General features: G+C 40.4%; 1 protein-coding gene across 1 annotated transcript in view; it reads right to left on the bottom strand.

Annotated features, from left to right (window-relative positions):
* Window positions 1-13875, bottom strand: part of LOC109914996 (FAS-associated factor 1-like) — a 106586-nt gene that overhangs the window by 58675 nt on the left and 34036 nt on the right. The window contains exon 4 of the mRNA XM_048602093.1: window positions 11829-12034. Coding sequence (XP_048458050.1) covers window positions 11829-12034 — 206 coding nt within the window. The remainder of the gene's footprint in view (window positions 1-11828; window positions 12035-13875) is intronic.

Genomic DNA, 13875 nt, shown 5'->3' on the forward strand with positions numbered 1-13875 from the left:
CGAAACGTTAACTCTGTTTTCTCCTCCGCAGATGCTGCCAGACCTGCTGAGCTTTTCCAGCAACTTTGTTTTTGTTCCAGCAAGGTACAGAGTTGGCCAAGTATTTCCTGTACAAGAAGCGGGACAAATTCAAGCCAGCCAGTTACCATCTGCCCATGATCATTAATAAAATGATGGAAGGGATCGTCAATTATACCATCAAGCAACACTAACAATAATAATAATTAACAATAACCTGTTCACTAATGTAGAGTTTGGGCTCTGCCTGGGATATCAGCTTATGACTTAATACAGTGTCGGTTTAAACACGGACAAAAGAGATGGACACCAGAGGTGAGCTGAGAATAACTGCCTTTGGTATCAAGGCCACTTCAACAATGTAGCATCAAGGAGTCAAAGTGAATCTGGGGACTGAGCAGGAAAACTCTTCACTGGTTGGAGTCATACCTAGCACTCAGAAGATGGCTGAGTTAAGGTCCAGGGCATCACAGCAAAAGTTCCTCAGAGTAGTGTACTCGGCCAATGACCTTCTATCCAGCAAGGTCAGAAGTAGAGATGTTCATTGATTCACAACTCTTCAGATACTGAAGCAGTCCATGTCCAAATGCAGCAAGACCTGAACAATGTAAAGGCTTAGAATGATAAAAAGAAAGAAACATTCACACTACACCAGTGCCAGGCAATGATCAGTTCCAACAAGACAGAGCATCTTACCACTACCCCTTGACATTCAATGGCATTACTATCACTGAATCCTTCACCATCAACCTGAAAGTTATCATTGACCAAGAACTATACAGGACTAGCTATATAAATACTGTGGCTATAAAAGCAGGTCACAGGCTGGGAATCCTGCAATGAGTAATGCACCTCCTGAATCCCAAAACCTGTCCACAATCTGCAAGGCATAAGTCAAACATATAATGGAATGCTCACCACTTTTCTGGATGAGTGCAGTTCCAACACTACTCAAGTTGCTTGACACCATCCAGGACAAAGCAGCATATCTGACTGGCACTGCATCCACAGTCATTCATGCCCTCTACCATCAAAGCACAGTAGCAGCAGTACGATCTACAAGATGCAATGCACAAATTCACTGTGGGTCCTTAGAGAGCAAGTTCCAACCCATAACCTCTACCGTCTCGAAGAAGGCGGCAGCAGGTACAGGTTTCTCTCCAAGCTACTTAACATCATTACTTGGAAATTGATTGCCATTCCTTCACTGTCAATGGTTCAAAGGACCTGAAACTGCCTCCTAATAGCATTGTCAGTATACTCACAACAGGCAGCTCACCACCACCTTCTCTAAGCAAACAGAGATGGGCATTTAAGTCCTTGGCAAGTAGGTGTAAGGAGAACATCCTTGACAAGTAGGATTAAGGAGAATACTTAGACATGTTATATGCATATTAGGAGCAAGAGGATAACTTGGGAAAAGGAATGTCCACTAAATGACAAAGGAGGGAATTTACCTAAGGAAGTGGGTGAGGTCATTAAAGAGTACTGCACATCACTATTCACCAAGAAGGATGACACAGATGATGGAAAGATCAGGATTGGGTATGTTGATATTCTGGGACATGCCAATATTAACGAGGAAGTGTTGAGTGTCTTGAAAAACATTAAGGTAAATAAGTTGCCACAGCCTGATGGGATACTGAAAGAGGCAAGGGAGGAGATTACTGGGGCCTTTGTATCTCTTTTGTAAAAGTGAGGTCCCAGAAGACTAGAGAAGAGCTAATGGGAAATTATAGGCTGTTGAGCCGAACATCATTTGCATTGATTGGAGAAGATTCTTAGGGATGGTATTTACTTGCAGGGGAGGTCTTGGGTCACAAATTTGATTGAGTTTTTTTGAAGAAGTGACAACAATGATTAATGAGGGTAGGGCAGTGGATGTTATCAACATGAATTTTACGAAAGCATTTGACATGATCCCTCATGGTAGGCTGGTCCAGAAGATTAAGTCACATGGTATCCATGGTGAGTTGGCAACTTGGATACGAAATTGTCTTCTATGAGCAAGCCAGAGGGTAGTTGTGGAGGGGTGTCTTTCTGACTGAAGATCTGTGACCTGTGCTGAGACCTCTGTTATCTGTAATATATATGGATAATTTGGATAGAAACGTAATTGGTCCAATTAGTAAATTTGCAGATAACAAGAAAATTGGTGGAATTGTGGATAGTAAGGAATGTAATCAAAGAATACACAGGACGTAGATCAGCTAGAAAGTTGGGCAGAGAAATGACAGATAGCAGACAAGTGTGAGGTAATGCATTTTGGGAGATCAAATGCAAGAAAAGAGTGTAAAGTAAATGTCAGGACCTTTAGGAGCAATGATTATGCAGAGGGATCTTGGGATCCAAGTCCATAGCTCCTGAAGAGACAACACAGGTCGATAAGGTGATAAAGAAGGCCATTAGCATGTTTTCCTTCATTCGTTGTGGCACTTAGCATAAAAGTTGGCAGATCATGCCACAGATGTCTACGACTTTAGTTAGGCCACAAAAACAAAGTTGCTGGAAAAGCTCAGCAGATCTGGCACCATCCGTAGAGGAGAAAACAGAGTTAACGTTTCGGGTCCGGTGACCCTCAGAACTGATGGTGGCTGGGAAAACGTCAGTTTAGATGCAGAAAATAGGGAGGTAGGTGGAGTAGGGAGTAAACGATAGGATAAAGCCCAAAGAGAGAGAAAGACAGTTGGACAGACAAAGGAGTTGCTAACGATCAGGCTGGGAGGGTGAATAGTTGTTAATGGGGACTGTTAGTGACTAACAACAGGGGGTGTGTAGTGGCAGGCTATGTGCTAACGAGACCTGGTGTGTGGGGTTGGGGGGCTGGGACATGGGAGAGTTTAGGCCCTAAAATTATTGAACTCCATATTGAGTCCGGAGGGCTGTAGGGTCCCCAGGCGGAAAATGAGGTGTTGTTCCTCCAGCTTACGTTGGGCTTCACTGGAACACTGTAGCAAGCCAGAGACAGAGATGTTGGCCAGAGAGCAGGGTGGTGCATTGAAGTGGCAGGCAACAGGTAGTTCAGGGTCTTTTTTTGCAAGCAGAACGTAGATGTTTTGCGAAGCGGTCGCCAAGTCTATGCTTCGTTTCCCCAATGTAGAGGAGACCACAGTGTGAGCAGCGAATGCAGTAGACGAGATTCTTGGAAGTACAGGTGAAGTGTTGCTTCACCTGGAAGGTATGTTTGGGCCCTTGGATAGTGGGGAGGGAGGAGGTAAATGGGCAGGTGTTGCACCTTGGCCGGTTACAGGGAAAGGTGCTGTAGGGCTGTGGGGAGGTGTTGGGGGTGATGGAAGTGTGGACCAGGGTGTCCCAGAGGGAATGGTCCCTGCGGAAGTTGGACAAGGGAGGGGAGGGGAATATGTGTCTGGTGGTGGCATCTTGCTGGAGGTCGTGGAAATGGCGTCTGATGATTTAGTTAGGCCAAATTTGACTCATTCTGGTTTTGGTTGTCACACTACAGAAGTGAGTGGAGGTTTTGGAGAAGGTGCAAAAGAGGTTTACCAGGATGTCGCCTGGATTGGAGACTAAGAGTTATTAGGAAATGTTGGACAAACTTGGATTGTTTGCACTGGAGCCTTGGAGGCTGAGGGGCAATGCGATACAAGTATATAAAATTATGAAGGATTGGATATGGTGAATAGTCAGTCTTTATCCCAGAGTGAAAATTTCAAATCCTACAGGACATAGGTTTAAGGTGAGAAGGGAAACGTTTAAAGGAGATGTGCAAGGAAAGTTTTTTGTGGTAGAAATAGACGCATTAGGAACATTTAAGGAGCATTGAAACAGACACACAAATATTCAAGGAACAGAGTAATATGGACGTGCAGGGAGATGGGATTAGGTTAGAACATCATCATCATTGATACAGACATTACGGACGAAGGGCCTATTCCTATGCTGTACTGTTCTATCAATACTGGCTCAGCCAGCAAAAACCACATTCCCAGATTTTAAAAAATCCTGTAGGCTTTGCATTTTCAATTAGTAGTAAATATTACCTCACCTAGTCATAGAGTCAGAGTTGTACAACACGGAAAGAGACCCATCGGTCCAATCGTTCGCACCAACCAGATATCCTAAACTGATCTAGTCCCATTTGCCAGCATTTAGCCCATATGCCCCTAAACCTTTCCTATTCATGTTCCCATCCAGATACCTTTTAAATGTTGTAACTGTACCCACCTCAACCATTTTCTCTGGCAGCTTGTTCCATACACGCACCATCCTCTGCGAGGAAGTTGCCCCTCAGATCCGTTTTAAATATTTCCCCTCTCACCTTAAACCCATGCCCTCTAGTTTTGAACTCTCCTATCCTGGGGAAAAGATCTTGGTTATTCATGCCTGTCACGATTTCATAAACCTCTGTAAGGTCACCCCTCAGCCTCCAACACTCCAGGGAAAAAAACAAATCTATCCAGCCTCTCTTTATAACTCACACCCTGCAGTCTTGGTAACTTCCTTGTAAGTCTATTTTGCACCCTTTCACAATCATAATCCTAGAATCAAAAATAAGAAACTTGAGGAGTAAACCACATAGCCTCTCAAGCCTGCTCCACTTTTCAATATGATTGTGGATGATCTTCTGCTTGGTATCTCTTTTCCCAACCGGTTCCCATATCCATTATCCGAGAGAGACTAAAAAAAAGTTCAGTTCTAAGCCTAGAATCTACTTTATCTTGAAGATCCACATCTCGAGTGGAGAATTCCAAATATTCACCACCATTTGAGTCAAGAAATTTCTCCACATGCTGGTCCTGAACTCATGCATATTTTGCCAGTCTTATTCTGAGGCTATGCCTCTGACATCTAGATTGTTTGCTAACTGTTCAGACTCCTCGATCATCATATCTGGGTATCTTTTATCCCATTATCAGGATATGTGGTGACAGAGTACAGTTCTAACCAAACAATGAAGTGTACTGTGATTTTTAAGACACGTGGTTATAATGGGAACAACTACTTGCATTGTAACTGATATTAATGGCACCTTAATTCTAATACTGTTGCAGCAAATATTCACCAGACCTTTTGTACAGGGACTGTCCAAAACTACTTAGTTGTTAGCGTAACGTAGAGGTTTCCTTTTGATCAAAGTCCCAATGAACTCCATAAATTTTGTTTCCACAGTGACTTCTTTTTTGAAACGCCATTATGTCTCTGCTATCTTGTTGAGGCTCAATGTGCACATTAATATGTAACTGCTCTTTCATTACTTTCATGTTGTATAAATTAACTCAGTATTCAAGGCTGGGACAGATTTTTAAATCTGTAAGGAACTCCTCTTATGAAAACAACATAGGAAAGTGGAGTGTGGATCAGCCAGAATCTCATTGAATGGCACTGCAGAGCGAAAAGCAGAATGACCTGCTCTGCACTTACATCTTTTGATCATACATGCTGTGAAGAAGCTCAAGAACATAACATAACAGAACAACCCAAAATGTGCATCAGCGCACTTACTGATACAGTTATCACGTGTGATGAAGAAAGATGGCATAATCCAGATATGCTTGAACACAAGACATCTAGATCTCATTCTAAAGAGATGCCTTGTACAAAATTCCAAAATTATGGAAACGAATTCCAAATTCACAGAAGTTAAATTCTTCTCCAAGCTGGGAACCAAACACTTGATTGCCTCACTTGGTAAAGGAATTCTCAAGAAACCATTATCTTTAAGACACCATTTGCAAGATTTTGCCTCCAGAGGCCATTTTTCAGTCTATCCATCAGTTAGTATCTATCCCAACAGTATATGGACAGAATTACAGAAAGCATTCCAAAATTCATGCGTGTTGTCGATTACTTCATAATAACGGACAAATCAAAAGAAGAATACAATGGAAATCTACACTCACTGATTATAGCAGCTCATTGCAAAGGATCTAGTCTTCAACAGCAAGAAATGCTATGTGAATGTGGGTTGGATCCACGTTTTCAACATTATCTAATCAAGTTCAGGAAGCTGAGCCAAACCAGACAAAAATTGAAGAAATACATACCTATTCCCATGGTTTTCTTGCATCATACATACAAAACGTCTGCCAGTGAAGCTTTGATATAAAGAGAGCTCCTGAAGAAGGATAATCTATATCTACGGCAACAGGACTATTAACACTTGTTCAAATCACTTAAACAGACATTGTCAGAAGAGGCAGCCAAACAAAATTTTAACTTGTTCCAATATTATCCTTTTAATGTTACACAATTCAGAGAAATTTCATTCCTATCTCAATTCTAAGTTTCTACTCAACTGGCTCCTCCTAGTTTCTTGTACTTAGTCTGTGGAGACAATTTTATGATTTCTTTCCAAATCCACTGACATGAACATTGTACAATTCTGATGGCCTAAGATTTTCCAGTTCCAGCAACTTGAAGTTATCCAGCCAAACTCTCTTGGCTGGAAAACTCAACTAAGCAATTCAGCTACGGTGACTGGTTCCCTTCAATTCAAAACTGGACTTTCTTGCTCAGAGAAACTGTTCTCCCTTCTGAACTGAACACAGATTCTTCTGAACACCTTTTCAAGGTTTCTTTGTACTCTAATAAATACTTGTGCATTGTACAGCTATCTTTGGTCGAAAATTCCGACATAGATTTACTTACGATACAATTTTCTCCTAGTCACTGAGCATTTTTCCAAATTTTCAACTGTCAGATAATTGAAAAATATCTCAAGCATGTCCACAACAGACACAACAAGTGCACTATTCAGTCTGTTTGGTACACCAAAAGAGATCGTATCTGACAAACCACCACCTTTACAGGCATTATTCCCAGATGGAGAGTGAATTATGCAACTGTCTCACCACACGAATTCAAATCCAACAGCCTCACAATGAACAGCTCACAGCATTAAAGCACTGATCATGAACTGCAAAGTAGCAAAACAGGATCTCCACAATGCTGTGTTACACTTAAAGAACAATACACATAAATATACATTTACCATTACCAGAGGAGATAACACCCAGAAAGCAGGTTAGGACAACCTTGTCAAGCCAAGACCTATTCAAGTTCTCAGAAATACAAGACAAACGTAGCAAAAAGAGAAGAGAATGAAGATGATACCTTATCAACACGCACAAAACTGCCTTGCCTGCACATAGGACAAGAGTGACAGGGTCATACATCCAACCCCTGATTACCTGTAGAAATATGTAATGAGCCTAAATTCAACAATATCACAAAACTTAATGGAACAACATTGAGGAGAAACAGAGGTCAACTCAAGGAACTGTTCAACATTATAATATCAAGCACACCAGTTGTGCAAAGAACACAATCAAAGAACAAAGACAGAAGTTTCTGGAAAAGCTCAGCAGGTCTGGCAGCATTTGTGAAGAAAAAAACATTAAATCTGATTTTTTTCTTCACAGATGCTGCCAGACCTGCTGAACATTACCAGCAACTTCTGTCTTTGTTCCTGAGCAGCATCTGCAGTTCTTTCAGTTTTTACACAATCAAAGAAATTTGGAGAGCAACTACCATGCAAACAATCAGGGCTCTAACAATAGGTAAGACACCAACAGGGCAACAAGACACGAGTGATAACTATATCTCGGAGAAGTTAACCCATCAGGAAATCCAGGAAGATTGTTAAATTCTTCCATCCTTTTTTGTGTGAATTGTTTTCACAACTATACTTACATACAAAAACTTCAATTCTGAATGTATATATTTCACATTGGAAAAAAGGTGATGTTCTCATATTGCACAAAGAGGGAGTATACTAAACAACAACCAAGTAGGATGGAGAAAATGTGACCAGCAGCATTGTTGATATAGTTTGCATTATGTAGTGTCAAAGAGTGCAGCTGCGCTTTCCCATGACAGTAGTTGCTGAGCTTCATTAACAAATCCGCTGGCTTGGCAATCCTGTAACAGATCTTCAAATTACCTACATCCTATTAAAACTAGCAGTTCTATTGTGAGATTGATAACATTTCTGGAAGTAAATAAAACATCAACAACTGGCCTACATATGTCTGATAACGTCAGAGTTAGAAGTGTGACAACATTAAACAACGGGTAATCCTTCAGAGTCTTGGTAGAGTCAAGATGTCCACAGTTATCTTCTTAAGAGGGGTCCTAGATCAAATAGATATTAAAAGTAAACAAGGTCAGGTCCAAATACTATGATGAGAAAGTTACGTATTTGCCAAGAGCCAGAGCAAGAAGCAGAGAAACCGTTGGAAATCAGGAACAGCCCTGATCTGGAGCAGCCAAGCAGAATTTGAGCTGGGGCAATTTGCAAAATTAAACCCCAAGGAATTAAAATAACCTGATCTGGCTGCTGACGCTACTGGAGGAGATTAGAAGTGAAATCCTCAAAGACAGCGAGCTCTGGAAATCTAAGTGCCAAACTAGAAGTTGAGGAGAGCTAAACTGAATTCCTAAAATCTGTGCCACACCTCCTTTTGGTTCTGGGGGAATAAAGAAATCTCAAGATACTTTAATGTATAGGGGAACTCCCAGGTGAAATTAAAACCGGAACAGAAGGTGGTATTTTCAGATTTTTAGGTTAAATAAGGATTTCAATATTTTTAAGGCAGAGGTAGATGTATTCTTGACAAATAAGGTGAGTCAAAAGTTATCATGACTAGGCAGGAACATGAACTTGAGGCCACCATCAGATCAGCCATAATCTTACTGAATAGTGCAGCAGGCTCAAGGGACCAAATGGCCTACTCCTAAATCATAAGCATGGAACAGTACCAACTCAGTAGTACTTACTTCAATTCTTATGCAGCAAAAGTTCATTTTTATAAAGCAAGATCGAGGCATAATTTCTTTCAGTTAGTAAGAGAGTTTGAAATTCTTGCCCAAAGTTGAAGGATTCCCTCAAGATTATACCTATACAGTAGTATCAAAATTTACTTATTATATCAAACTAGTGGTATGGTAAACCAAAAGGACAAAGTCCAGGACACTGCATAATGATGGGAGAGATCAGACAATGGGCAGAATGCCACAAATGGAACTCAAAGAGACAAACGTGAAATTGCATTTGTTGGGTAAAATTGAAACATACCCCAAAATAAGTGCACATTTATTGATGCTATACAATGACAGGAGTAGATAGGGCATCCAAATGAAATACCCTGACACTATTTACTGGTCTTATGATAGAGCATTGAGACACAACAGAACAATACCCCTACAAAAATTAGCATCTGCTTTTAACTAGTGATGACAACGCATGTAGCACACAAAACAACCATGGGATGATACCTCATTCTATATATCAAACACCAAGTCAAGTAACAGAAACAGAAAACATGGGGAAAAGAAACTATCATTAGCACTTTAGGTCAACTGTGACAATACTATGGCCCAAGACCATCCAAAGTGGAGAAGGACCATGTGGGAAGATGTCGAGAACCTTGAGACTTGCCTTTGGGAATAAACGGAAGCCAGGCGAAAACAGCCAAAGGAGCGCACTGCCACACCAATGCCCCAACCACCTCTTCCCATGATCACCACCTGTGCCAGATGTAACAGAGCCTGCAGTAACCACATCGGTCTTCACAGCCACCTACAGTCTCATCCTTGCCTGCAAGGGACCGCCAATGATGATGGCTGTAAAAGGTGTATTTTTTCCTTTTGTTTTGAAGGTTGAGCCAGAGGTGAGAGCTGTCTGCTTCAAGCCAATAAAGTAAACAGTTTGTGAGGCCTTGGATTTTCTTTTAAAACAAGTTGGAACAAAAGAAACACCCTGAATGAGTGGGGTCAAGATCCCACAGAACCAGGATATTTAGTTTAACTTTCAATAAGGGGTTGCAAAAGCTGCTACATCTCTCTCTCTTTGTTACAAATAAAAGCTTGGGTTGCCTTCCTGCTGCTAGAATTGCATGTGAGACAATCAATGTTACTGAAGTGGCCTTTGCCATGGGTGTATTTATGGGATGTTACTGTTTTGGAACAGTTGCTGTTTAGTAGGTAAATAATCTATTATTCTGTTATGTTTTCCAAACTGAATTTGGTTATTCCAATTCTTCTTTCGTTTGTTTGTATTTTAATCATAGTGTATGAATAAAGTGTGTTTTGCTTCAAGCCTGGTAGTTTGACCAATCAAATTACACTCGGAACACAACACCTGGCACTTGCTTTTAAAATAAGAAAAAGTTAAGGTCTAGGCTATCTCCTTGACATGTTTTGAGGGAGTCTGATCTGGCCATAACACAATGAACTCTTGACAGTTCTACCAAGTCGGTTTTTATTTCAGATTGCCAGTGTCACCAAGATTTTGCTTTTGGCTTTAGTAACAAAGCTGCAAGTACATTAAATGCAGTGCAAAGTAATATATAATTCAGTGTGGAGCTGGAGGAACACAGCAGACCAGGCAGCATCAGAGGAGCAGGAAGGCTCACATTTCGGGTCAGGACCCTTCAGAAAAAATGGCCAGCTGTGTTCCTCCAGCTCCACATTATGTTATCTCAGACTCCAGCATCGGCAGTTCTTATTATCTCCAACTATATAATTCATATTTCTTCCTGTTATGCAGTTTTGTGTCGTTAGTTTTATGAGAAGAGGTATAGGGCTAAGATCATCACCATGTATACATGGTATCGTTTCTATATAATAATAGCACTCTTCCATATTTGTCATCACATGGTAGCTCAGAGTAGGTAATTGCCTTCCCTCAATAGAGAACAGTATTCTATCCTTTGGCAATGATTCAAAATGTTACTGGATTTACCTATATTCTATCATAAGGATCACACAATGGTAACAGCACAGAAGGAGGATGTCAATCAGATGGCCAAGTCTGCACCAGTTCTCTGCAAGAACAATTTAGCCAGATGGGGGAGGCAATGGCCTAGGTGGTACTACACTGGACTGTTAACCCAGGGACCCAGGTAATGTTCTGGGGACCTGTGTTCAAATCCTGCCATGGCAGATGGTTGAACTCAATAATTTGAATACAATAAATATGTGGAATTAAAGAGTCTAATGATGACCACGAATCGATTGTTGGGAAAAACCTATCTAGTTCACTAATGCCGTATTGGGCAATTAGGGATGGGCGATAAATGCTGCCTGGCCAGCGATGCCCTCGTCCCGTGAATGACTAAAGAAAAAAAAGTTCCATATCTCCACCCTATTCAAGTAGATCTATAAATCATTTCTTTTTGCTGCTTATTCAATTCACTTTTGAAAGCCACAACTGAATCTGCAACTATCTTCTCTGGTAATTAAAGTCATTTCCAGTATGCTGACCAAAAATTATATAAACAAGGATTCAACTTGTTATGAATTGTAAAAGCTCATTTTTACAGAAAATTGGCCATGTCATTCTATTGACATTTGATTTAACTAATCCCCCTCTTATTTTAAGGCTGTGCTGAAAATCTGATCAGTTTAAGTGAGAGCTGTGCTTTCAAGAGCAACATTCTTCATTTACTTGAAATCCCAAAGGCTCAACAACAAAACTACTAGGAACAAATACAAAATTTTCTGGACTTCTAATAAAACTGAGCTGATGCATTCAGCACATATATCCCAGCACTAAAATAGATGCAGATCTGCTCAATGCTGGAAACATGCTTAAGTCTTTCCTATACAGTCCTGAAGAATCAACATTATCTTGGACCAAGAAGGTACTGAACAACCATAACATAAGTATTTAGTTATATTCAGTACAAGGGTTCAAATATTGCTGGGTGTACAAAGATGATCTTTTGGGAATAAATGTCAGTGTAAGTGGTACAAGAAGCTGGGAGGTGGCTGGAAAATACGTAAAACCTCTTGGTCAGTTTAACCACACTTACGTTGTTTCAGAAGAATACTTTTAAAAATCTTACCAACTGTGTTCGTGTCTTCAACTACGACTTCCACGTTTCTGTCACGGTATTCTACTCTGAAGTTTAACATTCTTGGTTGCCTTTCTACAACTGGTCTAGATGGTACTACTGGGCAGAAAGCTGATGAAGTTGAAGAGGAGGAGGAAGAAGGTTGGCTGGTAGGACCGTAAACTGGCTCCTGCGATGTTTCACCGCGAACAAATTCACTGAAAACAGAGTAAAAGGAATTTCAAAAATAACCTTTAATGAAACAGGTTAAGATTTATGTAGCACAGAATAACAGCTATGAGAAACTATTTTAATTCATCACAAGTTACTTTCAATTGTAGGTATCTGCTATCTAACAGGTTGTCTCCATGTTGCACATTGTAGATTTTTTCATTCTAATACATATTTTTCACTCAAGTTGCTTTTGGGTAGCCATGGCAAAACTGGTCATTCACCAACATATTAAGATAGTCAAGTAGGATTTTGCTCCAAATTTCTGATTACAGACATGATTGGTGATTTGTTTTTGGAATTATCTTTTACAATTCATAAAATACAACAGGACCCATTTATGAACGTGTGCAGCATTAAATAAAAAAAGCCTAAATTCAGAACACTTTAGTCATAATAAACACTCAAGGACACAAGGGCTTATGCATTTCAAAACAAATTTCAAGTCATGAAAAAATATTCATTTTGCTACCATATGATTTACTTTCATCGTAAATATTATTTACAAAAGTTAGCAAGCACAAACATAGCAGCTCAAAATGGAGTAGAGTTCAAGTTAGAGTGCAAGCTGGAGAATCCAATAATTGAGGGAATTTTAAAATGTTGTAAAGTTTGCATTTAGCTATAATCTACTGTTAGGTTTTTCAGTCTTAAATGAAGGACGAACAAACTCTCTGCAGGCACTATAAGTAGAGCAAACTTATTATTAACCGGCATCTATAGAACCAGGAATATACCGGTTGATCAAGAGGTCCACATAATCAACTTAAAAACACACACTAAGTAATAGAAACAATACAGGATGCACACACATCACTTCTTTACTTTGTTTACAGCACAAATCACAGAACTAATAACGTAACTCTGCCTTAAATAAAACTTACCAGCAGAGAGCCCTCTCATTCACACTCTCAACTGACTTCTCAGACATCACGGAGAGCATGATATTATAACAAACTTCCAGTATTTGAGGTATAAAATACATGAGAGTGCCGATTCAAACAAAATTTGCTGCAATCAATTTGCTAATTCAAACTGGCTTCTCCAGCCAGCAGTGCTTGACTCAGCTCTACGGGATATCAATGAGTATAAAAACAAGTACTCTCACTGAACAAAACAGGCAAGCATAAAAATAGCATCCCGAGACAGAGTGTAAGCTTGGGAATCTGGTAAGTGAGGGAATTCAATGCAGTGACAGAAAAGATGCTGTTCTGTACCGGTGCAGAAAAGAAGGGTTGGCCTCAGAAGGTGCTGGAAGGGAGCAGCAGGGCATGGGAGCTTAAGTTGGCAAACATTAATTGGGTGAACAGGTAGATGAGAGATTGGTGACTTTTATATTTTCTTACCTCTCTAGAAACACGGTTGTTTAACCTGGTACTGAGGAAATACAGTATAAATTCAATGCTGTGTAACCAGTGAAACCAGTGTAGCAGCTGTAGCCCATGGACGTTGGTGGACAATTGTGTGATCCACAGCAACCACAAATACATGGTCTACAGCTTGAGGAACTTCAGCCCAGAGATTATGAACTAGGTTCAGAACTTCAAATACTGAAATGCATCAAGGAAAAAGAATAGTTATCTGAAGACTTTCTTCCAGGAAGCAATCGTACCCCTTAGGCAAGGTACATTGTATGAAGTCCATGGTAAGGGACAGGTGGATACGACCACAGGTGAGATAGTATGGGGATCCAAAAAGTAGCACTGGAGGCACCCCAGTCCTTGCAACTGCCGAACAGATGAAAGGTTCCTGCAGCTTCTGTTGCAGTAAAGACGAACAAACTGACCCCAGCGCCACAGTGCAGGGAGTAATTCAAGTGAGAGGAGTA

This window comes from Rhincodon typus, chromosome 10 (genome assembly GCF_021869965.1).
Source record: "Rhincodon typus isolate 14 chromosome 10, sRhiTyp1.1, whole genome shotgun sequence".
In the NCBI taxonomy this organism is placed as follows: Eukaryota; Metazoa; Chordata; class Chondrichthyes; order Orectolobiformes; family Rhincodontidae; genus Rhincodon; species Rhincodon typus.